The sequence below is a fragment of the Tubulanus polymorphus genome, chromosome 6 (genome assembly GCF_964204645.1).
Source record: "Tubulanus polymorphus chromosome 6, tnTubPoly1.2, whole genome shotgun sequence".
In the NCBI taxonomy this organism is placed as follows: Eukaryota; Metazoa; Nemertea; class Palaeonemertea; order Tubulaniformes; family Tubulanidae; genus Tubulanus; species Tubulanus polymorphus.
Window position 1 is genome coordinate 6,615,344 of NC_134030.1, and position 25,072 is coordinate 6,640,415.

A 25,072-nucleotide genomic window follows, 5' to 3' on the forward strand; every position below is an offset into this window, starting at 1 on the left:
AAGTGAACTAACGGCTCTTGAGAGAAATAGCAATTTGTAGTAAATCAAATTTGCATTAATGGTTCCAAATTTCAAATACCCTTCATTAACTCTAGCTTAGCACCGAAATTTAACACTGCCTTTCCATTCGGGATGATGATGATGACGACGAACCAAACGCGGACTCGAGCCCACCCATAATTTAATGTTTCAGAATAAATTACGGGTTCGAACCCAATCGTTCATATCACACGGGCGCATGGTATTTCGCGCGCCAATACACACGTGGGCTTATAGGATACGGTACGTATTTCCCGGGCCTAATTCATAATCGCGTAAAATCTTGTTGCCTGTAGATTTGTTCTACGTGATAATTCACTTCAAATGTCATTTGAAATACACAAACGTTCGATGGTATGATCGTTTATTTGTCAAGTTAAAAAAACGAAGAAATAGCAAATTTAACCCCACGGCCACAACGCCAACGGAGTTCGTTGATGGCACGCCAGTTACAAGCGTCACACAGGCTGCGTGCGCATTGACGTGAATAATTTCCAGACAATAAAATGATCCCCTTTCTGATTCTTATGTAAATTTGGAGAATTACTTAGTGTTTAGTTAATAGATTTTAAAGTGGTTACAAAATTACTTGCTTGATAATTAATAGACTTAAAAATAAATAATAGATACGTAGTAGTAGACCTAAAATTAATCTGGTAACCAAAGGCAAAGCTAAATTACTTGTAGAATTCAATATTATGGATTTTTTTTCAAAGAAACATGGGTGGGACGGGTGAAAATGGAAAAAAAAATGAAAAAACTAGAAAAATTTTCTACTAAACTTAGACCTAAGCGAGTTCAGGGAGCGTTACCGGACCCCTGGCAAGCGAGGAAGGTAAAGAAATGGAAGGGGTCCTGGGGAAAAATATGAATAAAAAATAAAAATTTGATGAAAGGGAAAGTGTTGAATTTAATTCAAATAATGAAAACTAATTTTGCCTATCAACCAAGAATTAAGATGGAAAAAAATTCTTTTTAAATTTATTTTTGTTGAAAAAAATTATAAAAGGTCTTATGAAATCACCAAGCAGAAAAGTATCAATGAAGAGATTTTCCTTTGTGTTTGGTTGATTACCAAGTGCTGGATCTCTATTCCCAAGTAGCTAATTCAAAAAATAAGGCATGATGAGTTAATTCAAATTGCATCAATAATGAAAAATTGCGAAAAAGGTTTTTTGATATCCTTTGGTGGAATAATTGTGAAAATATTTCTTTTTCCAGTTGAAATGTCTGATACAACCGAGGCTGAGATTGATGTGTGCAATATTGGTCCTGATGACAGCAGTTCGTTAGTCGACACACCTGCTCCGCTTAAAACACGATTTGTTCTACCTGAAAATGTCCCAGTTCTCAAATGTCCACATTGCCCGTATCAAGATCGATTACCATATAGTTTCGAGAGGTAGGTATCTATCTATCACATACATACCAAATCAGCTCCGGGATCTAGGATTTCTTTGAAGGGGGTGCAGAAAAAAGGGCGACTATGCTTCGTAGCCGGGGCTGTGCCAGCACAAAGTGGAAGGTCCCTAGGGAGTCCCGGTTAAAATTCCGAAAAAACTTCTTATTTTAGTGACTTTTCAGGGCATCTGAGGACTTCTTTCTGTATTATGGCAACTGTGAAACTATAAAGCATATTAAATGAAACATTGGGGCCAGAAAAAAAAATGGCCGGGGATCTGCACCCCCCTTTGGATCTGCCCCTGCTAATCCTATTAAGAGTTAAAGTATTTTCAGGAACATTGAATTATTTTTTCAGTCACACTTCTCTGATTCACCTTTGAAATTGTCAAAATGCAAGTAGAATTCATATGAAAATTGATTGTTCATTTCTGGTTTTTAAGAAGTCCATTTCACAAAAGTAATGTTAATTTAAGCAAGCTACAAATATTTGCCTAGGTAGTGTGTGAAATTGGCTTCAATTTTTTTTATCGCTTACAAGTTATGATTAGTTGCTCGTAACATTTTCCAATTTATGCCTCACTCAATAGTGACTAGGACAGTGAGATAGCTATTCAGTATTTTAGATTAGAAAGTTGACCTTTTTGAAGAAACTTTAGTGAAATCTATATATAATCCAATTCCTGTGCAAAAGAATTTGAAATTGAAAAATTCTCGTATGTTTACAGGCACTTGAAGTTCCACAATCCTCCGACGAAAAGGTTGCACTGTTCTCACTGCAAATATTCGACCAATAGAAAGTCCGAAATTCTCAAACACATGGAAGAACATGAACGATTTTTAGCTGGAGAAAAACTTGCATGTCCAGATTGCGATTTTGAAACGGACAAGATTACGTCGTACAAGCTGCATCGAACATTGAAACATTCGCCGAGGCTTGTGAAATGTCCTAACTGCGCTTTCACTACTGATAGTGATCAGATTATGAAATTGCATGTATACCAACACTACTCCGGTAAGGATCTAGTTTTCATCTGTCTAAATATTTGCAGTCCGTACGAAATCCACCCCTGAATCTTGATGAGGTTCTCAACAAACAGCCTGAGTCGGATCCAGGGGGACTTGAACAACTCCATCAAATATTTTGAGTGCCCTTTTTTGTTTTGTCAACAAACAAAAGATATCAGTGCATTTCAGTGCTGGAGTGCGCCTCTATTGCCTTTTTGGACATGAAAGCGCCCTTTTTGGATACGTTGAGTTCTTCCTGGATGTGCCCCTGACAGCATTGAAAAGCATCTGACTTAGTCCTAGACATCTTTTTAGTAATGATATCGTAAATATTTTTCCATGCAGATCGAATTTTGAGTTGATTATGTCTCTTATAAAATTTCAGCTGTGGAGTCATACAAGTGTGAAGTGTGTAATGCTCGGTTTCTTTATCGAAGTTGGTTGTCGCGTCATGTGAAGTGTCACAATCCGTCGATTCATAGATGTAAGAGGTGCAGTTTCGTAACATCGGAACGAGCGCAGTTAGACGCACACGCAGCGAGCTACGACGGAGTTATCTATTTGTGTGAACTGTGCGAGTTTAAGGGTTGTTCGAGGGACGACGTCGTGTCGCACATGAAAGAAGTTCACATCCCTTGCGAAGAGAAATCGTCGACTGACCAGTCGAAACGCGCTGATCAGGCATCGAAATTAAGTCATCTGTTCGAAAATAAGTCGCACGAACAACAGACGTTAATACCAAATTTAGAAAACGATACTGCAGCAGCTGAGGTTAGTCAACTATAGCACATCCTTGCTTGCCAGGGTTTGATTGCCTCCCTCTCTACACTGACAAACCTTAGCCGCAGACCCATCATTGGTCTATTAACGCTGCCCGAGATTTCTTCGGCCGCCAGTCTACGGCCACCAGTCTATATATCTAGTCAATCAGACGCATTGTTCCTCATTGGCAGATTCTTTCTATCAATACCATCTCCTTTGATTGGCATGACTGGTGGCCATTGAGCAGATCAACCTGTGCGCTGAAGAAATCTTGAAATCATAGACCAATGAAGGGTCTGTGGCCGGGGTTTTGTGTTGGCGAGAGGCAAGCAGGATGCTACATCATATTGTGTATCTATATTGTGTAGTGATTTTGACATTTCAGTTTCATCCAGAAATTGCTCTTAGTTTTATATATTTCCTTTCTTTAGACTGAAAAACGTGGACAACGAATGTTGCACGAAGAAATCGTGAAAGCTTTCGTCGGCGAAAAATGGAACGATCGAATGAATAAACCGTTCAGCAGACTATCGGAAAATTACTATATGGATGAAAGCAGCAGAGTTAGCGTTCCTGAAGTAACTGTAAACAAGGAAAAATCATCGATCACTTTACCGTTTAAAGTCGGCACATTTTCATCACTTGTGTTTCCGATTAATTATAATTGTCAATCCGATCATAATATCTCGGCTTCGAATAAATTACCGAAGAAACGATATAATCATAATAACGATAATGACTACATTAATGATAATAATAAGAAGAAGACTGATGGGGTGAGACCTAGAAGATGTAGATTAGAAGGAACTAATAGCTGCAAGTCGAAACTGCCCAAGGTATCCAGGGCTGCTCGGAAAAAGTCCGATCCGATTATCTCGGCTAAACAGGCACAAGTCTGTGCTTCAGGGATCGCACAAAGTGATCAGTTGAAAGCGTCAGCTGCAAATGCTGGTAGTAATAGTAAATTGAATCAAAGAGCGACCATTGCTTCATCTCGACCTGTTATTAATTGTGCTATGAATCAGTCTGTATCCTCCAGCCCTAACGTATCGACAAGTCAGCCATCGAATGTACCGTTTGTTGCCAATCCACAAATGCCAATGATTTATGTGCCTGCGTCTATGAGTGGGAAACTTCCGGTATATCCAATGGGTCAGCCTTGTCAAAGTGGTACACTTCCAACCAATAATCAAGTGATGACTCTGCTGTGCTTACCTTCGAATTCTCAAACCGTATCCAGTCAAACTGCATATGCTTTACCTTCACATGGGATGACTACGATGCCACTGTTTCAGATCCCTTCCATCGCTCCACCTACTCAAGTTTTAGGTCGAGGTTTAGTGCCTATTCCCGTAATGAGATTTCCCATCTCTCAAGGAAACCAGCAACGAACCCAAACACCATTTCAACAGATCGTATTTCCGCCGCTGGTTCCTGTTTTGCGAGAAACGAATGTGAAGCACCCAATCATTGAATCGAGACTCGACAGTAATAGAAAAGCCTCTGATGTGGCCCCCCTCAACTTGACGGCTGTTGATAGAAATAAAACCAAGCCTTTGCCTCATAATAGGACGAAATCGGTAATGGTCATTTATCCACCGCAAGTGAGTAAAAAACGTACCAGTAAAAGAAAAGCGATGCTTAAAACCGCTGCCGGAGCAAGTGAGAATATATTTACTGATTCTGAGGAGCTCAATTTGAGTTTGAAAAGAAAAGATTCTCCGCATACAACTGAAACTGGTGTGAAGAAAAGGCGTACAAGAAAATCAACTGATAAAATTCGTGCTGGAACTAGTCAGTGTGGAAAAACGGTCTTAAAAACTAATACATCTAAAACTGGAGTAAAGAAAAGACGTACAAGAAAACCAACTGATAGAATTTGTGTCGGAATCAGTCAGTGTGAAAAATTTCCAATTAACACATGTGGGGATGACCGAGCGGATGCTAACGATGAGCTTGAAAATAAAGATGGTGATGGTGATGGTGATGTGAAAACTAATACGACTCGAGAGAAAGTGGCAGGTGCTAACCGAATTCAAATTAAGGCAGCAGCTCCCGTTATTAGTTCAGTAATGACGGTGAATGCTGATGTGAATCGGACACACGCGGGGAATTCTGATGTAACTAAGATATTGAAATCTCTTTTAATTCAAACCAAGAAAGAAAATTCTGGGACTAGCTCGAATTCAGCCGAGAATGCGAGAGAGAACATGAATCATTTAGGTTCAACCTGGGAGATGAGATCTTGTGCAGTAGAGGTGACAGGCAGAAACTAGTGAGCATTGGACAATGGTTGGAATCTTACTACAACTAGCACATATAGTTGTAATATGATTTCTGGTAGAAGTACCAGTTCTATTAAGAAAAGAAAGTACAATCGTTGATTGGCTATCAGATTTCTATTACAAAGAGTTTTTGCTGTCCCCAATTTTATTGCTGGTTCAGGCACAATACCAGTCAAAATTAATTGTTCAGACGAAGTTGTCACTATCAAAGGAAAATCTTAACACCACCAGTGAAATGATAAAACTTTTATATATTGTCGGTTAAAAATACAGAATTATGTTCAAATATGGCATTTATTTCTATATATAATAGTAGCAAAATTAGCTAAACAAGAGGAAATTTCCAATTTGGGTAATAAATAACTGCAATGTATAGTATAAACGAGTAATGTCGCACTCAATCAATGCAGTATTTTCGAATAGAGTAGAATCATCAATAGTTAGCCATAAAATTGCATCAAGAGATTTAATGCAAATTCGTTCAATAATTTGTTTAGTATTTTTTTTTGTCAAATGATTCAATATATTTTGTTAGTGAATTTGTTTGTATTTGATGGAGTTTTCAAGTTCAGTTCTCTTTAATAATGCAGTTGTCTTTACGATATTATAAAAAGAAAATCATGTACGTACGTTGTTGTTCAAATTAGAAAGCCTTCTATTAAGAAAATTATCATTTAAAGCTTAATTATTCTCTTAGTTCTTGATCTTCTTATGTTTCTTAATCTTGGTTTGTTTTGCAATACTGATCCAAGAAGACCATTAGGCTAGAAAAATTGATACCTTGTTTCTCATTTCTGCTGAGCTTAAAAGTTGACCCGGCCGGCTGCCATCATGACCAAGCTTACAGATCCGGTAGCTTCTACATAAATGAACTGGATTTCAAATTGTATTGCACATCATAAAATGACCTCTGGCCGATAAGGAGAAATGAGACATAATTTCATGGGCTCATCCTCTACAAGACAAAGATGGGGGATTCTCAAATTTAAACAGCTCCACAATACGCGACTGAAGTTTTTACTTATGAAGTTTATATTTATTTCGTGAATAAAATTTACAATAGAGTTAGAGAAAAGACTACATATCATGTATTGTATTAGGTATTTTATATTCATGTAGGTGCATTTAACATAGTGAACCAATCACAAGCCAAGGTGTACAGTTTTATTTCCGGTAATTCTACCGGTGAAATTTCAGTTTGGGTTGATTGTATATTAAATGACTAGTTAAACAACGATATATAACAAACGAAACCTAAACCTTGCTTTACTTGTTTTGTCTACAATTTAACTAAATTTTGTGGTCCCAATTCATGCCAAGTTAAACAAGGTTTATAGAGTTAATGCACAGACATGACCTGTATTCTTCACTTGCGTCTTTTAAGTAACTAAAAGATGCTTGCAGTTGCACGTGCATGTACTAAATACATGTATATATGTAAATAAATTAAAAATCAAGCCATTAATGGATTTTTTGGTATCTTCATGTACTTCCATTTGTTCACGAAGATTTCTTGGGTTTTTTCAACTCTGGTAGAATACCCATATATTTACAGATGATTGACAGCATTACCTCATCAGCTCCACCTCCGATTGACACCAAACGGAAATCCCTGAAATAAATCCAATAACTAAGTCAATATTCTCGTGAAACGGATTTAGAAGATTATCTGAGGCGTGAAAGATGTAGACTTACCTGTATAATCTACTTATTAAGACCTCGTTAGTGAATCCCATTCCACCCCAGAACTGTAAACAAGCATCAATCAGCTCGCGAGATAGACGACCGATCTTCAGTTTACACATCGACGCCATCTTAGTTACATCATGTCCTTTGAGGTACAAGCCTGTTTGAAAAAATTAATGAATTTTAATATCGAGGATCATAAGAACAACCGCGTACGATTATGCTAAGAAGAAATATAGCTTTATCCCTAGATACTAACCCAATGTTCGGTAAAGTAAAGCTCGAAGAAGTTCCACTTCCGTTTCTAATTCGGCCAATCTAAAGTGTACAGTCTGATTGTTTAGAATCGGTTGTCCAAATATCATCCTTTGTTTCGTATATGCAATGGTTTGCTGTATCGTCTTCTGCAGTGGTATTAAACCTACAAAACATCGGTGCAAAGTATGAGAAATTTTGCATACAACACACGATTTTAACATTAAAATATTCACTGTCAGCTCGATAATACGCTGCTATCCCCAATTGCCACCACCAAATATACTCGTAGTTGGCACGTGAATTGTAACGTAGTCAGCCTTTGCTTGAAATTGACCAATGAGCATTCAGAACGAGTTTATTCACATTGCCAGCGTGTAAATCCTGTATGCCAAAGTGCAAATATATAACTGTAAATAGGAAGAATCAATTGGGGTTTTATTTATTACGTACGCATTAGGGGAGGGGTCCGTGCAATTGCGTACTGTATAATGCTTAATGTATATGGAAAAATGGCGTATTTTGCGTACAGGGGGAGGGGTGGTTGAAAAATTCAAATTTCATGCGTACGTAATAAATGAATGATCCCATTACGAATATATTCGTAGTGGCACTGGTGACGGAACCGGAAGTACAATTACCACATATTCTTAGCCATGACAAGATTTGTCAGATATTTCAAGGATAAACTAGTTTGAATACTTACCTACAGCTGCAGCAAACATTCTCTCTTCTTGAAATTGAAGCATTTGATACGTAAAACCTTGTCCTTCTTCACCGATCACAAAACTCTGCGGTACGTGAACATTGTCAAAAAATACCTGCGCCGTGTCTGAACTTCTCATTCCTAGTTTATCGATCTTTTTCGCCAGAGTTATACCTGAATATAAAAGAAAGAAATTATCACAAAATCGAGAATGAACTCTTCAAATTGATTGAAAATGAATCGGTAAGATCACAATATCTGTGATGAAACAATTAATGTAAAATTCAACAATTGTTGAAAAACTGTTAATGGTATTTAACAAAACTAAATACTAAAAACAAAAATTGTTTATTTAAAAATACTAGAAAATCTAGTGTTTTTGAATAAACAGTCTTTCAACAATTTAGGGATTTTACATCAACTGAAAACATGAACAAAAATTTGCTCTGGCTCGAATAATTGCAACGTTGATTTTCTTTTGACAAACCTTTCAAGTTCATGGGTAAAACGATGAGTGATTTATTTTTGTGAGCCGGACCTTCACTGGTGTTTGCCAATAAACACATCCAATCTGCCTGGAATCCATTTGTTGTCCACATTTTGCCTCCATTTATAACATAATCTCCATTTTTCTTAACCGCGCTAGTTTTGATACCTGAAAAACAATAAAATAACAGACAACTCAATGAAATCAAATTTATATCTAGGTAAGACTACAAGATGATACAGAGATTGGCAAATTTTCTAGCAAGGAACAAGCGAAAGTGAAGATATAGGTAACAACAAGTCGAAGTTAAAGACATACTTGCGACATCAGAACCAGCACCAACTTCACTGACGCCTAAACACGCAACCATATCACCGGCAATTGAGGGAGCTAAATAGTTCTTTTTCAGTTCATCACTCCCAAATCTACAATTTATACAAACTTATAATGGAAAACTTTTCCATCTTGTTAATAGAATTCCATTCAGACACTCGGGTTACCTTGCCAGGGCAGGTGTTGCCATATCAGTTTGTACGCCTATTGCCATTGGAATCGCTCCACAATTGATGTTTCCAAGTTCTTCAGCTACAGCAACGCTGTACGAATAATCTAAACCAAGTCCACCATATTCTACAAGAAAATGACAAAGAAAAATTTCTAAAAATGAATTTTACATTTTTCAATCTCTTACCATAACGTTAATTTTCGCAAACGATGCTAACCTTGCGGACGATTAACTCCCAGGAATCCAGCAGATCCTAAAGTTTTAAAAACTTCATGAGCTGGAAATTGTCCTTTTTCTTCCCACGAATCGACAAAGGGGTTTATGTCTTTTTCGATGATCTGTTAAGATAAAATAAATCACCGTAAAAAACCTCTCATTAAGTGCGCAAAAATCACCGCTTCGTACATGGATTTTCTATTTGCAGCCCGTCGAGACAGTTAATAGTTTGCCTTTTCAGGTAGGCTACGTACTTTGTTTAGACTTTGCTTCAGCTGTCCGTGTTCTTCCGTAAAAAGCGAATCGACATTTTGTTCGCCAATTTTTGTCCCGGTATCCGATGATAATTTCGATGAGGTAGAGAAAGCTTTTAAAGTTCGTTTACCCAAATTTTGAACCAGTGTTGGTTTGCAGCACTTTGCCCACGGTGCCATTTTCTTATTTCTCCAGAAGGAATTCCTTAATGACGTCACCGTGCAAGGGATTCCACTTTGTCAAACAAAACTGAATTCTTTTTCGCTTTCAACTGATACACGTCCTAAAGGGACGAATTATGGCGAGTCAAGATGAAAATCTAAAACAACAATTCCAGCTGCTGCAAGAGCAACAGCAGAAAAAACTCCTACGACGAAAACAGAAAAAGGAAATCAATGAAAAGGAAAAACGGAAAAATGATTCCAAAAAAGAAAAAGAGGTGGCCCTATCCACTGCATTTAATGTCGATGACGATCTAGGATTAAAGGTATTGTAGTTGTGGGCTTTTCATCCTTTTCTCTACCGCAATTTGGAAGCCAAAAAATGCACGCGAAGGCATTTGAAATATATTTTTCTTGGTGTTCTTAATTTCAGCTTGCTGAGCCTCCACTGGCTGAAGAGTCGTATATTTCTGAAGAATTGGTCGAACATCTCAATAATGGACTCCGCGTCAGTCACCATTTTATGCCGTTAGACTATTGGCCAAGGGTTATGAGTTTTAACCTAAAGCAGCTCTGACTATACTATGACTTCATGTTTTCTGTTGATTTCAGGAAATGAAAGATGAAAATGGTCGACTTTATAAATTACTGAATGAAAGGGAATTTGAGATTAAACAATTAAAGAAGAAAAGAGAGGGAGACAGAGCAGCCCTTGCAGGTATTTTTGTGTCTAAACTGATGAAGAATCTACCGGTGTGATACAGAGTATATATTACAGTTTCTATACATAATTTCTAGGAGGAGCTGGAATAGGGAGTGATGTGGCTGCTACAAAAATTGTCGATCTGTCGAAAAAAGTTCGTGAATTGACATCGGAATTGGAATCTGAGCGCACAAAATCTAAACAGTTCCAAAGAAAATGTATTGAACTCCAACGCGATGTGAGTTAGAAACTTTATAGCCTGTCAGTTACATTTATAGAAAAACCTTTGTGATAACTAACTTCTCTTACCTATTTCAGGTCAAGAATCTGTCGGAACAAGCTAAACAAGTAGATGGTACTGTACCAGAAAAAAATGTGAGATCGATTATTGAAGATAAGGTTTGTATCTTTAGATCTCTTTATATCGAATAGAATATGGATGAAAAATTCTTCCAATCCGTTATCTCTCTGTATTCCCTTTGCTTGTAGAGTGATGAGGTTGAAGTGAAAGGTCTACAAGATAAACTCAAATCAGCGGAAACAAGAATGGCTGAATTCCGGATGCAAAATCAAACGCTTAAACTAGAATTACAAAAAGCGATGAAGGTTTGTGTTTTGTGAAGCAATCTCGTAGAAACAATAATCAAGTTAACCCCAGTGGAAACGAGTACCATTCAGATATAAACATGGACCTATAATTCCACTCTTGGCAGATGATTATTTGATGTGTTTTAGGTTCTCAGTCAAGAAGTCGGTGATAATGTCAATGTTCAATCTTTGCTCAATAATCCTGGTAATTGGAAGGGCCGAGCACAACAAGTTTTACTATTACAGAAAAAGGTAATTATCCAATCCTATAAATCCACTAACCAAATCCCTGCATATTTTTCTGTATGATACAGCTGCATCGTTGACCGTTTTCTAGGTTTCGGAATTGAAAGGTCGTTTGAACGAGAAGAAATCTCAATCTCAGTTAGATCTCGATCTGGAGGATGAGTTTATGGGATCGAACGCGAGTGTATCGATGGCGGGAACGAGCCGTCGCCCAGACGACAAAAACCAGGAACAACTTCGGAAATTGCAAAAAGAAAGAAAAGAACAGCAAGAGGTTTTAGAATTAATTTCACTATTCTCCCATGAATTGATAAATTAATGTTAAAGATCACAAAACACATAAAGAAGCCCTCTTTATGTATTTTCGATATAACATATTAATTGCTGTTGATAATTTACGTGTTTTGGTGGCATGTTTTAGAGAGCAGCCGCCGAACTGAAAGCTTTAGAAGAGGATTATAAGCAACTGAAAAGCAAAATGGAAGGAGTCAAAGCCAGGTATGAATTGAGTGAAACTAAAAACATCAGGTATCGATTTTCTTATAATTGATTGATTTCTAATTGGTTATTTCAGGCATAAAGTCCTCGCCAATGAGAATAAATCATTGAAACAACAAATGCAGACTCTGCTACAGAAAGGACAGCATGACGATCAGCTTATCGAGGCTCTTATGGTTAGTTGGAGTTGATTCAGTTATTCGAAGGTGATTTAGTTATTTACTATACTAATTAGTGTCTCTATTTTCATCATCTCAGAAACAACAAGAACAGCTGCGATCTATGCTGGATGAGAGCACGAAACTACAGCAACAGCTGTCCGTGAAAACGGAGGAGCATCTGAAAGAAATGTCGCAGAAGTCGATGAAAGAAGATAATCTTGTTGATCAATTGAAAAAAGTCATCGCCGAAAAAGAAGAACGAATTCAATCTCTAGAAGAAGATTTCAATGAATTAAAACTCACTGTAAGTCTACTGATCGATTCTTTATCTTACAATGCCCAGCCCACTGGGCTAGTGAATGAACTATTTTTTGAGAATATCGGTATGTTGTCTTTGAAGACGTTGTACAAGACTCAAGCGAATGGCGTCTCAACTTTGTTTGAACGTTCAGCTCAACCGAGCACAGTGGCTGAAAATAACGTGAATGACATGACAACAGAATCTTGTTCACCACCAGTAACTAGGTATGATATTCATTCATTTTCTGTTTCATTCAACTGTTTTTTTTTTAAATGAATGCTGCCTGTGAAAACTGTGATGTCTTCTTTATCTATTTTTTCAGTCGGCATCAACAAACATCAAGAGCCGCCTCTAGAATTGAGACAGACCGTCCTATATCTAACCGCTCGAACAGACCAAACAGTGCTACAACGTAACAACAATCGCCCGAGTTCAGAAACTTTCCATTCTTGCAGGGAGCTCATGAAAAATTTGACGTTTTCTCTCTTTATTCCAGAAATAAGTTTAATTTATCCGGATTAGAAGATTTGGAAAATCAGTGTCAGGAGTTCAAATCGTTACAAAAAGCAGCAGAGGTTGAACGTGATAAACTGACAGAACTGGTTAAATTATTACAGATCAGGTGAGCTTCTAAACAGAACACTTGAAATCTAAATCCATCCATTTTGTTTTACTGGATTCGGGGTTTGTTTGTTTTTAGGCTCGACGAATCTACGCTCAAAGTGACCGAGGCACAGAGTGAGCTTCAAGGACAAAAGAGGCGAAATGTGCTGCTGGAAAAACAGCTAGGAAAAGCGAAGATTGAACAGAATAAAACAGGTATATCTCATCCTGAAGATTTTCGTTATGACAAACAACAGAATATTTTTTCACCCAAATGAGAATATTCGATTTATTGCACACTGTTTGGTGAAGAACAAGACAGAGTTCCTACGATTCCTTTATTCCTCAAACACTCCTTCTAAACAGAAAATGCTATTATTTACAAAAGCACTGAATCAACGGTTCACCGAGATAAAACAGTACTGATTTATGTATGGAAGTGAATGTGATGCAAATGAAATACCTCCTTGAAATTGAAACTTTTAACTTAAAATCTTGAAAATTCATTATATCCAGAATGACCAACCTGTAGGGACTGTGTTAAAAGACAGCAGTATTGAGTGAATTACGCTCTGAAATCAATGTAACACAGCAGAGAATTGTTTATTTACAGCATCGAGTAGACAGAGAAGCAGTGTTGGACGAGGTACTGCAAGAGATGAGACAGCAGAAACAAAAGCAGAAATTTCAGATGCAAACTTCGAGGAACTAGAAACAAGGTAAACCTGATCACACAATATGATAGCGTTACAGATCTGTAATTCATCTAAGTCTCATGTTATGTATCTGAAATCTTATTGAATGTTATGTATATTTTCACTGTTGATTAGACTGGCGATTCAACAAGATGAAAACTCGGCACTGAAAGCAGCTTTAAAGAGCACATTGAAAGCGAAAGAGGAGGACTTAAATCTGTATCATCAAACATTAGAGGAAACAAGAAAAGTGTTCATACAAGGATTACGTCAATTTAAACATAACAATTCATCATGATTGAGCTAATGAAAAAAAAAAATCCGTCCTTAATTCATTTTGTACTATTGATTACCAGTATGCCGTCCAGTTATTGAAAATACATGAAATATAAAATTCTAATGAAATAACATAGTGATTTTCTAAATTCCTCGGATCTTTAGTTATCAATTCATGGACAATGCATTTATTTATTGTTAAGTGGAATGTTTAAGTCCTAGTGATTGTGGGTTGGTCGTGGAACTGATTTCTTCGAGTAATTTCAAAAACTCTGAGGGGTTTGTCATAGGTATAGATGCTACCTCACTACACCATAAAGTGCTGCCGCTATACTAATTAATCATTAGCAGATTTTTCATACACTAACATGAATCGACCGTCGATTGCTAAGTTATGTTCTTGTTAGTGTATAAAAAATCTGCCAATGTTGAACATCGCGGCAGCACCTCACGGTATGGTGTAAGTCAGCGGGTTGATTGCAAGACATAGAGCCAAATGCTATCAATGTCCCGAGATGTAAATCCACCTGCTTCCATCAAATCTACTGCTAAAATGTATGTAAAACTCTAACATCCGGTAGTTTATACGACATTGCGCCAATTGAGAGTTAAGAAGCCTGCTGAACCTAAAGCAGAGATAACAAATACATTAATTTATTTACACAAGACAATAATGGTTGTATTTACCTATGAAATATGGTTTATGAACACAATAATGCGGTATATTACAGAAAACATGTTTGAACAATTACAATAAAGGTGAATTCAAATGAAGTCTTTCACCTAACCAGTCACTTCTTCAATCCTTGCACGTTTACTGGTTTTTTTGCCATCTTTACTAGATGTATCTCGCGAATATGGATTCTGTACGTAACGAGTTACCGTGGAAACGCCATCGACGAATTTAGTCTTGAACAATACGTTGGCATTGTTAAACATTCCGTCTTTCAGCGACACAACAATGAACTAAAAAATAGAAATGGTTTGAACAATGAACTTCTAATTGTCACTGTTATCTGCTGGTTAATTCTAACCAAATTTGAGCAACTTTCGAGTGTACTGAACTGATTTCCAATAGATGGGTTGAAAGATCCAGATTTGTCTCGCTATATATGGTCCTAAGGATGATGTGTTCAATCTTAGATGGGTTGGGGTGTACTGAACTGATTTGCAATAAATGGGTTGAAAGATCCAGATTTTCTGGCTACAAATTGCCCTGAAGATGATGTACTGGTATTCAATTTCAGTACATGGGTTCGGTTGGGGTGTACTGAACTGTAGCCTAAAATATTGGAACTGACTGGGGAATTTTATATCTTTTTATCTAAAGCATTGCCCCTAGCTAAAAGAAGCTACATGAAAGATTAAAAGTGTAGTACCTGAGAATGTTTGAAATGCGTACGCAGCATTTGTCCGATATTTTGAGTATGAGATAAATCGAGAGCGGCGTCGACTTCATCAAGAATATACAACGGAGCCGGCTTAAACAACAGTAACGACAAAATCAAAGACAACGCCACCAGTGATCTACAATACAAATCAACCACTATAGATACCTATAATTGACACTTTGTCTCATACGTAATAACAACAAATACCTTTGTCCTCCGCTCAATTCGGTAAGAGATTCCTTCCACACGTCACCAAATGCTACTTTAACGGTTAAACCTTCTAGTACTGTCTGTCCTTCGGGTGCAACCAGTCGAGCTTGCGTACCCGGTAACAACGATGAAAATATCGAACCGAAATCCTGCAAATCGACATATTCAATCAGAAAGTGTTTAGAAATAAGGTTTTTAAGTGTATGAATACGCATACCTTATTCACTTGCTCATGAGCTTTTCGCAGCGCTTCGTTTTTCTTCTTATCGAGTTCGCTAATGACTTTGGCAATTTTCGCTTTGTCATTCAGTACGATCGTTCTTTTCTTAATCAATTCAGCGTACTAGAACAGAAATCAAAATCAACAGTGAATATATCTATCGATACTAGAGAATGCATTACTATCTTTACACAGAAGGGTTATGGGGACCAACAAACGAAATTTTCAGAAGTTCACCGACCTGTTCTTCCGCTTTACCCAACATGTTCATTGCTCTCATGTTGACATTTTTCGCCAATTTATCTTTAGTTTCTTGTAGTTTTTTGATGCGTTGTCCAGCTTCGCGCGGATTATTCGCTTTGAAATCGTACGCGGTGTCTGCCTGACCGAAATATTTCCTTTCATCGGCGATCCATGGATACTCGTTCAACAAATAGTCAACCTGTTGATTAAACATTATATTGAAAAGTTCAAGCTATGAACTAATGACTTTATTGAAAAAATAACTATCATTTAAGTAACAGGCTACAGGTAAACAGTATATCAGAATTTTTTGTAAAAAACAAAAAAAGTATTGTAACTAGCTAGGTAACAATCTTAACTTAAACAATTTAGTAACAAAAATTTTTTTAAGTATGGCTCTTTTTCGAAAAAGTGATGACGATGATGATTACCTTGTTAGCTGCATCAGCTGAATCTTTATGGAATTTCTGTTTTTTATGCTCGAGTTCAGTCAGTTTACAGTCCAACTGTTGACATTCTTTAGCCAATTTCTGTTGCTGGTCGTAAGTTTGTTGAATTTCTTTATCTCGTTCGCGCAGCAGATCCTTCTGTTTGTTCACTTCTGTTTGTGCGTCCTTCACTGCTGCCTATGATCAACAAATATTCAGCTCATAACCAGTGCTTATAGAATGATTAACAAATCCATAATTTTTATTTTAAAAATTCTTTACATAGGATTCTTGCTTAACTAAGTTATGTTCTTAATTCCCCTCAAACGGTTGATAATTCATCGTGGATGTATTGTAGTGTTGCTAAAAAGGTAACGGGTTTAGAGGAGCCGGCATTTTCTACGAACCTTTGTATTCTGTCGTTCCTCGTCGAGTTGAGAACATTGACTATCAATATCTTTAATCGACTCCTCTATGGTAACGAGCTGTTCTTCCAGTGAAGTAATCTCTTTAGTCAATTCTTCCGCTTCTAAACGCAACGTTTCCATATCCTGAAACAACAGCTCAAGCATCAACAACCATTAAATATCATCCAGCCAGAATGTACCCACAATCTAATTGCAGTACTTTTACCTGTTGTTTTTGTTTCAGTTTTTTCTCCGATTCGACCGCTCGTTTCTTCGATGTTTGCACGTCTTGTTCGGCCTGTTTTAACTCTCGTTCGCGATGTTCCTTTTCGTTATTAATCTTATCTTCCAAATCGGCGACTTTCTTTTTAGCTTTCGCGACCGTATCTTCCGACTCTTTCAACACTCTTTTCTGTTCATCTGAAATTACATCCACAACATACATATATTACTGCTGTCTCTTGAGCCTTATTCCCACAGTAGATTGTCCACTTTCCGCCCATTTACAAATAAATCCCCTGATTTTTCCATGTGATTACACAAAATTCCTTGAGTGAATTTTCTAGGTTTAAAATGTTACAATCAATTCATTTTTCATTGAATCATGTACTGCTAAATATGTGGTCAATAGCGTCATCCGAATTCCCTACATTTTCCAGATTTTTGGTAAAATTTGTCTAATTCCCTGAGTTTTCACTGAATTTTTCTCGATTTTCTAAGTTTTTCTGAATTTTCTTGGTTTTCCAGGTCAGTGGCCCCCCAGTGGCCTACTCACCGATAGTAGTTTGTAACTGATTGATTCCCTCGAGTCCGACATGGTGACTACTCGATTCTAAACGTTCTTTCAGTAAATTAGCTTCGTGTGATTTCAGTCCATATTGCTGATTTAACTGCTGAAACCTAGAAATATAGATCAAGATACAGTAAGTGCCTCAAATCAATCAATATCTATCACCGGGTCTGGTCGTAGTTCAGACAAACCTTTCAGCCGTTCGATTAATAGACGACAATTCTTTCTCGACGTGATTCAATTCTGCTTGTTTTTGTTGTAATTTTGATTCGGCTTCGTTCAAATCGGTCAAACGAGCTAATATTGCCTGATTCTGTGAGCGAGAACCTAAACATCAGAGATATAAAACAAATTTTCATTTGTAATACTTGAACTCACTTTATTTAGATGACTTCACTAACGGACCGAGAAAATTTATCCCGTTCATGGGGAATATTGATTAAACATATTTCATATATGTTTATGTAAAGGTGTACCATAGAAAGAATCCAGATTAGATCAAATTCCTGATTAAAATAAATCAAATTAAGCGGGTTTAAATGTATAACATTACGAAAATTCTAAGCCAGTCATTATTTCACCAACCTCCTGTCAGCGTGCCAGACGGATCGAAACTGTCACCGTCTAGTGTCACCGTTCGTTTCATGATTTTCGGATCGAAAGTAACTTTACGAGCTTTATCCATATCAGCACAGACAAAACTACCTCCGAACACGTACTGCATCGCTCTCTCGATATCCTTATCATAACCAACCAGCGATAACGCAGTCTGAGCATTTCCTTTACCAACCTGAATTTGAAATTAAACTTAATGGAAAACAAGCGCGTAATTAATTCATCCCGAGGGCTAACTATCTTTTAACACACAAATAAGAGGCACAATATTTTTCAGGATCATTTCATTGAAGTACAAGAAAATGTTTACGTTGGTCAGTATTTTCGATGGTAAAACCTTTTGTAACATCAACATGAATCGCAAATTTCACATTCAGGATGGATGCGACTTCAACTAGCTTAGTAGGGAGGTTACCCCGGTAACTCACCAGGTTCTCAGCCGTTCTAACTGTTGCGTTGTCGATCGGCCGACAGTTGATTTTATTCAGCGGAATGATCGTTACGCGGCGCCGAAGTTGACCGTTTTGTAAGAGTTTCTTCCCGGTAACTTCCGAATCGACGATCACGTTGTATAACTGTGCGAGACAAATAAATCAATCGTTTAAAGTTTCCGTTCCATTAATCAATTATGACAGACTAGATATTGTAATGAAACATGAAGATGTATAAATTCTAGCTTACAAAGACAATAACTATCAATAAATATTGTCAACCCCCGATATATTTCCCCCCGTCTAAACACCAGGGGCCAGTTACTCAAATGTTGGCTAATTTAGCAGTAAATAGTAGACAAATAAACATTAATTGTTACTATGGTATCTATCAGCTGGTTAAATCATTAACCAACTTTGGAGCAATTGGTGACAGGTTTTTTTTTTTTGAGAACAAAACTGTTGTATTCTATCTTGGAACATTTTAAAATTAACCTCCAATATCGCAATTCTCTCTATAGCACCCACATTTTCAATCACTGATGATATGGGCAGTATATCAGGGGTTGTCTGTTAATGTATATGACTGTACCTTTCCACCAGCTGCTACCTCCAATGCAGTAACTGTTTTCGGATCTTTAACCTGAATCAATTTCGCGACGAGACCTTTCACTTTCGAACGATCAAAATTCTTTTCCGGATCACGATAATCGAACTGTAAATTTGCATTCCTAGAAAACAACAAGGGAGGTATATGGAGATTTGCACCATGACCCAATAGAAATTATAGAAACTGAAGTTAATTGATACCTTACCTAGCTCCTAACGTTTCAACTCTATCTCGAAGTTTTCCAATTTCCTGAGATAACGTTCTCTTCTGCGCAACGAGAGTCTCTTCTTTCCCTTCTTCATAATTCAGATTTTCCAGCTCAGCTTTCAATTTGTCCACTTGTTTTTGCACGGCTTCAAACGCCTGTTGATCTTTTTTATATCCTTGTTCGGATTTCTTCATTTCCTGTTGTTTTTTCTTGATTTCCGTCTCGGCGTGAGTTAGTCGCATTTTCGCCTGTTTTTTCTCCGTTTCAGCTGTGCTTATCTCTTTCTTCGACACTGAAATGAAGCGAATAAAAAAATATCAAAAGTTGTGCTATAAGATCAGCCAACTGATGATTGCAGTAAAACTCACTAATAAGTTGATCTTTCAGTGAAGCAGCTTTCCCGTCCTCGTTGTTTGAAAGACCGGCTGAAACTGCGTGAAAATGTTCCTGAGCTTCAGTTACGGCTGCTTTGTCATTTTCATGTTCTTTCTGCAGTTTCTCGAAATTCGTAGAAAATTTTTCGATTTCTTTCTGCTTGGAGGTTAGCACTGATTTATCCTAAATTAAGTAAGTAGTAACATGATTTTATCTATTTCAGTTGCAATCTAATTAAGCTATTTGAAACATTACCAACCTCATCTCTTGAACGAGTTAGCTCCTTGTGTTTTTTCTGTTCGGCTTTCAGACTTTCTTTCTTATGTTTAAGGTTTGTTTCAGCTTTCATGTCGGTCATCTGACATTCCTTCAACATTTTTTCTAAAGTGGCCATAGCGCCTCCGGCTTCCTAGATCGATCAAAATCAAAATGTTCGCAAATGATTACATGTATTTCGTTGAAGACTGAAAACCAATCGAAATCCTAATTTCCAAAATATACCTCATCCCTTTTCTTCTGAATATCCTTCATAACTTCGATGAATTCGGCAATTTTCGTGTTGTTCTGTTCCAATGTAGCTTTGTATTTTTTTTCCTGCTCTTTCATTTCGATCAAATCTTTTGCCGTATTTTTCTTCATATCCTGCAAACAAACAACAACTTAAAAATACAATCCCCTATAATTTTGTGGAATCCTAACACACATTTTCAAACCATTAAAAGATTTACCTCAGCGCACATAAATTGGTAAGCTACGTAGAGCTTCTGAAGATGTTCGAGTTCGCGGACAATTTTCTGATATTCGAGGTAACTTGACCGTTCCTCTTTCAGTTTCGTCAACGTTGGAGTGATTTCTTCGCGCAATATCTGATAATCGAACCAAAAAAAAACCCATGATTTCCATCCAAGACCCACCGAATCGACGATAGGTTTCTTCATTAAGAAACGCCATTCTTACCGTTTCTATTTCTCTCAGTTTAGCGTCTTTCTTCTCGATAGTTTTCTGAGCCGATTCTTTCTTGCTTTCGTACAATTTCGTTCCAGCTGCTTCTTCAATCATCGACAAAATCTACGCAAAATTCAATTGCCAATTTAGATAATCCATAGAATGGCAATAAGAGCTAGTACATAATCAGCCAATTGTTCAAAATTGACCAATCATAGTCAGCCAATTGTTCAAAATTGACCAATGACAATTCAGAATGAAGCAGAGTTTGTTCGCAATACCAGCCAATCAGGAACTGTGTCATTCACATGACGGTGTGCAGCGAATAAGAAATATCAGCTATGAGATAACTCAGAACATTAAATGCATCAACAATAACAGGGTGGACATTTTTAGTCGACTTGCTTTTCCATTAACTATTCCCTGACATTCATGTTGTTTTTTCCCTGACTTGATTTGCTAAGAATCCAATCAATTAACACAGTCAAAAATGTACAACATAGACGGAAACTGTTTGATCTTACATGTGATCCAGCAAGCTCAAAAAATTTTCCATGCTTTTTTTTACAAAATTCTCTGACTATTCCCAGACTTTAAAAAAAAGAAAATTCCCTGGCTTTTCCCCGATTTCCAGGTATTGGCCACCCTGAATAACTTAGTAAACCCCTTAACTGCTGATATAGTGCATACCAAAACAATAACAATCAAACTGAAATCATTCTTGATTAACTTTTTTGTGATGCCGGCCCACCAACTTACTTCAGGTGGTTTCATGTTGAGAACTTTCGTGATTCGACCTTGCATAATAAGGAAGTGTGGATTATTGATATTAAGTTGAACCGATCGGAACATGTCCTGAACGCGTGTATTCGTAGCATTGCTTCCATTTATTAGGTACTTATTCTTCCCACCGATAACAACCTAGAGAAAAAAGAAAAATATTCGCCAAGATATAATCCGATACTATTCAAAATGTGATGGAACAGATGTGGTGAATCACCTGTCACCCATCTGTGATCCAAATCTATTTAAAACAATAATAATATTCAGCCTAAAATCCGTAATGCTTATTGGCTAAGTTAAAAAAGAACAAGAGAATATTTTGAATAAAATAGGTTACAAGAATAGTTAAAAATATTGATTGAAGGACTAGATCTAGACAATCCTTTCTTGGATTTTTAGCTCCATTCTTCTGAACATAATAATCAACGATTTTGTTCCGATCGCACTTCATCTATTTTAATCAAAATTTTACATTCTCTGCTGTTTATCCAAAACCTTTCACCAAATAGAGTAGTCTGTGGGTGTCAGAGAGGACGAACCTGTCTTGTAACTGTTATTTCATCGTATTGTTCATAACCGAGTGGACTTTGTTTTTTGTCTGAATTGTCGAATGTTATGCTGACAGTTGCTTTCGTTACACCACCTTGTCCACATTTGTACACCAGATCCTGAAGGTTGGTCGCCCGAACCTGAAGTCAAATTACAAATCATTGTATATATTTTAATCGGTGATCATAGATGATTATTGGCAATATCGCACCGCCCGGCCAAGATAACAGGTATGTGGTCGGGAAAGAAGTGTGCGTACATTAGTTGGCCCTTGCGAATTTAAATTTCTGGATTCTGTTCCATTTCAGCAGTCTCACAGCATTCGGCTTCTTGATTAGAGGTAAGCTAAATGTGTCACTCAACCAGTCATAACCGTCATAACATTAAGTAACTTTGCGAAACCAGAAAACATGAAAAATAATGGTTTGATGGTAGTAGAATGTATACCTGTTGGAGATTAGTTATGCCCAACAAAAAACAAATCGAATCCAAAATGTTGGATTTTCCGCTGCCGTTTAGACCGGTAATCGCGTTAAACAACGGATCAAATCCATTCACTTCAGTTCTCTGAGCGTAGGATTTAAACCCGTCAATAACGAGGGATTTGATATACATCTTCTAATTGCGTTTATTTGCCTCAAAATATCATGACCGTACGGAAATTTGAAATTTATCTATGGCGCCATAGAAGATATTACTTCCGCGTTAGGGGCAGCACGAGCGTTGAGTAACTGCAAAACACGGCTACCTTCGCTTACCAGGGCTGGTGGCGGTTGGCGGTGCAGCGCTTCGTACATGACTGATTGGACATTTCTAATTACTCTGAAAACCATTTATCTTTTATGATCAAACTTAGCTCCTCATCAACAGTAATGAATAAAGTCAGTCATTCAAATTCGCTGTAGGTGAGTCCGGCCCACCCACAGGGGCTCAGAGTTATAGGTAATGTAAAAACGATAATCCGTTATAAGAACGTATATAATATATATAAAATAATGTTAACGTTAATAATAGTTATTTTATATATACTATATACGTTGGATTAACGGATTATCGTTATTACATTACCTATAACTCTGATACGAGCCCCTTGGGCCCACCCAGACTCGGAGCCGCAAAGCCCGGCATCCGATTAAAAAGCACCACCAACGATTAGGTAACTAACTAATATCGATGAACTCCGCTGACAATTACCTAATTATGATATTATTCATTCATAAAGTTCCCTGCGCGCAGTAATTAGTATTCATCTTTGTTGAAAAATTACAGGCTTACAGGTGAACAAACGACGCTAGCTAGCAAAAATCACGGCACATTACGTGAAGGAGGCCTTTGGGTAGATTTATCCGTTATACAATTTTTATCTTTCCGATGTTGTAATTTGCCCAATGTTGCAATAAATATAAATTTAAATTGAATTTTAGTTCGATTATGGTTGTGAGGGATTCAAACGAGTACATGGTTGTAACGGATTGAAATAAGTACCTTCACTTCATCGTTTAATTTTGAGAGATGGCAAAAGATCAAACTACGACGAAAGATCCGAACAAAAAACCGGATTTAGGTTTATTAGAAGAAGACGATGAATTTGAAGAATTTCCAGCAGAGGGTAACATAGATTTCACTCTTTAAATCAACACGTTTCATCGAATAAACCAAACAATCCATCCTGTCATTGTCAAGTTCAATTCAATACTTTTTATTTGTCTAATCATTGCATATGATATTTTCAGATTGGACCGGAGCCGAAGAGGAGAGCGGTGATATAAACGCTTGGGAAGATAACTGGGACGATGATAACGTAGAGGATGATTTCTCCAACCAATTACGGTGAGAATTTGAACTGGAATTTATTGGGATAATTAAGTTAAGATAAATAACAGTTGAAATTGCTTATCTTTTCTTTATAGGACTGAACTCGAAAAACAGGGTCATAAAACGGAGCCAATGAAGCATTAATTCATCCGAGTCCTTATGGATTTATTTGGAGATGTTTTCCATAGAGTGAAATTCAAAGCCAATATGTTGATGATGATAGTCGTCATCTTCTGATTGAGACTTTTAACTAAGCGTTCTGTGTGATGCGTATTTTAGTACAGGCTGATGATTGATTCTCCTCAACTCTCGCTTATACAATGGGATACCGGCGACGCTACAAACAAGGATTCAGTGATCATCCGCCAGGATCGATGGTGGTTACTCGGTTACCGCGCTTAATTTCCTTCTATATTTCAATTTAATTTGAGTCAACTTTTCTCATTAGTAAATGAATTTTCAGTGAAATCTTCACCTTATACTGAGTTAGAAAGCGAATCTTATATCTTTTCGCATAAAAAGCATAAAAATCAAGTTCAAATTTCATCAAAAATGAACTGATTTTCACTACAAATGTCAAATTTTTTGTTTAGCTATTTGGTGAGTGCCGGTATCCCATTGATTTGTCATGTGTATCGGTCATTGTCTGAATAAAATAATCATATTGTATTTCTAAAGAAAGGTGATGTTTGTCATTGTTAATTACTTTGCCAGGGTCTTCTGCTCTTTTTGTTTTTTCATCTTTCCACTCAAAATAACCTGAATTATTTATATGGCCCAGGCTACAGAATCTTAAGTATTTAGTTCAATTCTTAGCCTGAACAGGACATATTGGAACTAAATATTCCTGTAAAATTAGTGTATCGTCTTGTGTCTCAGTTGTCGATGGTACAGATGTGTGTAACAAGTTCTTACAATTTTTTTAATTAGTTAATTTAACTCTTCATTAAGTTTTTCATGTGTTATGGTCAGGCAAAAATCCAATAGGGTCTTAGTCTTGGGAAACCAAAAGAGCAATCGACGCTAACAAGTGGGCTGAATGCATCGCAGGGACTAAATAGGACAGGCACAGAGGTCAGCAAAAAAATTACTGATAGGAAATATATGTTGTAGGAAAGTAGGCTAAAAATGCAAAAATTACCAATAGAAAATAATATTTATGGAATTCCTCAAGGGCCATACGACTTACGATTTACGAATTGCGTTTTACGAATT

At 37.1% G+C, this 25,072-nt stretch overlaps 5 protein-coding genes across 5 annotated transcripts; 3 read left to right on the forward strand and 2 right to left on the reverse strand.

The window, feature by feature from the left end:
* The first annotated feature begins 1,265 nt into the window (after positions 1-1,265).
* LOC141907285 (uncharacterized) lies at positions 1,266-5,486 on the forward strand. Its single transcript, XM_074796888.1, has 4 exons — positions 1,266-1,441; positions 2,169-2,455; positions 2,834-3,219; positions 3,642-5,486. The coding sequence occupies exons 1-4, from the start codon at positions 1,266-1,268 to the stop codon at positions 5,484-5,486; spliced, it is 2,694 nt and encodes an 897-aa protein (XP_074652989.1).
* Positions 5,487-6,517: 1,031 nt separating this feature from the next.
* LOC141907191 (putative acyl-CoA dehydrogenase 6) lies at positions 6,518-9,823 on the reverse strand. Its single transcript, XM_074796768.1, has 9 exons — positions 9,605-9,823; positions 9,352-9,472; positions 9,130-9,259; positions 8,948-9,054; positions 8,630-8,797; positions 8,143-8,316; positions 7,441-7,602; positions 7,191-7,341; positions 6,518-7,107 (listed from the first exon to the last, which is right to left on the reverse strand). The coding sequence occupies exons 1-9, from the start codon at positions 9,782-9,784 to the stop codon at positions 6,996-6,998; spliced, it is 1,305 nt and encodes a 434-aa protein (XP_074652869.1). The 5' UTR covers positions 9,785-9,823; the 3' UTR covers positions 6,518-6,995.
* Positions 9,824-9,830: 7 nt separating this feature from the next.
* LOC141907190 (coiled-coil domain-containing protein 13-like) lies at positions 9,831-13,951 on the forward strand. Its single transcript, XM_074796767.1, has 17 exons — positions 9,831-10,092; positions 10,200-10,274; positions 10,379-10,484; positions 10,565-10,707; positions 10,788-10,868; positions 10,959-11,075; positions 11,205-11,309; positions 11,395-11,577; positions 11,725-11,801; positions 11,878-11,977; positions 12,060-12,266; positions 12,363-12,487; positions 12,586-12,675; positions 12,760-12,885; positions 12,964-13,082; positions 13,480-13,585; positions 13,697-13,951. The coding sequence occupies exons 1-17, from the start codon at positions 9,904-9,906 to the stop codon at positions 13,857-13,859; spliced, it is 2,112 nt and encodes a 703-aa protein (XP_074652868.1). The 5' UTR covers positions 9,831-9,903; the 3' UTR covers positions 13,860-13,951.
* A 553-nt stretch (positions 13,952-14,504) lies between these two features.
* LOC141906712 (structural maintenance of chromosomes protein 2-like) lies at positions 14,505-22,710 on the reverse strand. Its single transcript, XM_074796024.1, has 22 exons — positions 22,490-22,710; positions 22,033-22,182; positions 21,470-21,631; positions 20,723-20,833; positions 20,494-20,631; positions 20,267-20,407; positions 20,025-20,174; positions 19,759-19,948; positions 19,388-19,682; positions 19,165-19,303; positions 18,570-18,716; positions 18,112-18,316; positions 17,718-17,853; positions 17,512-17,636; positions 16,963-17,156; positions 16,737-16,880; positions 16,333-16,527; positions 15,900-16,100; positions 15,656-15,781; positions 15,436-15,587; positions 15,217-15,364; positions 14,505-14,803 (listed from the first exon to the last, which is right to left on the reverse strand). Exons 1-22 carry the CDS (start codon positions 22,655-22,657, stop codon positions 14,621-14,623), a joined length of 3,600 nt encoding a protein of 1,199 aa, XP_074652125.1. The 5' UTR covers positions 22,658-22,710; the 3' UTR covers positions 14,505-14,620.
* Positions 22,711-23,499: 789 nt separating this feature from the next.
* LOC141907179 (26S proteasome complex subunit SEM1-like) lies at positions 23,500-24,513 on the forward strand. Its single transcript, XM_074796754.1, has 3 exons — positions 23,500-23,651; positions 23,776-23,872; positions 23,953-24,513. The coding sequence occupies exons 1-3, from the start codon at positions 23,555-23,557 to the stop codon at positions 23,999-24,001; spliced, it is 243 nt and encodes an 80-aa protein (XP_074652855.1). The 5' UTR covers positions 23,500-23,554; the 3' UTR covers positions 24,002-24,513.
* The last annotated feature ends 559 nt before the right edge of the window (positions 24,514-25,072 follow it).

Excerpts from the sequence above, each read along its gene's own strand:
- LOC141907285 (XM_074796888.1), top strand. The coding sequence starts at position 1,266 with ATGTCTGATACAACCGAGGCTGAGATTGATGTGTGCAATATTGGTCCT. Across the intron at positions 2,456-2,833 it reads TGTATACCAACACTACTCCG|CTGTGGAGTCATACAAGTGT; the intron begins GTAAGGATCTAG and ends ATAAAATTTCAG. Across the intron at positions 3,220-3,641 it reads ACGATACTGCAGCAGCTGAG|ACTGAAAAACGTGGACAACG; the intron begins GTTAGTCAACTA and ends TCCTTTCTTTAG.
- LOC141907191 (XM_074796768.1), bottom strand. The coding sequence starts at position 9,784 with ATGGCACCGTGGGCAAAGTGCTGCAAACCAACACTGGTTCAAAATTTG. Across the intron at positions 9,055-9,129 it reads GCAACACCTGCCCTGGCAAG|ATTTGGGAGTGATGAACTGA; the intron begins GTAACCCGAGTG and ends TATAAATTGTAG. Across the intron at positions 7,342-7,440 it reads TTTACTTTACCGAACATTGG|GCTTGTACCTCAAAGGACAT; the intron begins GTTAGTATCTAG and ends TTTTTCAAACAG.
- LOC141907190 (XM_074796767.1), top strand. The coding sequence starts at position 9,904 with ATGGCGAGTCAAGATGAAAATCTAAAACAACAATTCCAGCTGCTGCAA. Across the intron at positions 11,310-11,394 it reads TTTTACTATTACAGAAAAAG|GTTTCGGAATTGAAAGGTCG; the intron begins GTAATTATCCAA and ends ACCGTTTTCTAG. Across the intron at positions 12,267-12,362 it reads TCAATGAATTAAAACTCACT|ACGTTGTACAAGACTCAAGC; the intron begins GTAAGTCTACTG and ends TTGTCTTTGAAG.
- LOC141906712 (XM_074796024.1), bottom strand. The coding sequence starts at position 22,657 with ATGTATATCAAATCCCTCGTTATTGACGGGTTTAAATCCTACGCTCAG. Across the intron at positions 20,632-20,722 it reads AACTGAGAGAAATAGAAACG|ATATTGCGCGAAGAAATCAC; the intron begins GTAAGAATGGCG and ends TTCGATTATCAG. Across the intron at positions 19,683-19,758 it reads ACTGAAAGATCAACTTATTA|TGTCGAAGAAAGAGATAAGC; the intron begins GTGAGTTTTACT and ends GCTTCATTTCAG.
- LOC141907179 (XM_074796754.1), top strand. The coding sequence starts at position 23,555 with ATGGCAAAAGATCAAACTACGACGAAAGATCCGAACAAAAAACCGGAT. Across the intron at positions 23,652-23,775 it reads TGAAGAATTTCCAGCAGAGG|ATTGGACCGGAGCCGAAGAG; the intron begins GTAACATAGATT and ends TGATATTTTCAG. Across the intron at positions 23,873-23,952 it reads GATTTCTCCAACCAATTACG|GACTGAACTCGAAAAACAGG; the intron begins GTGAGAATTTGA and ends TTTTCTTTATAG.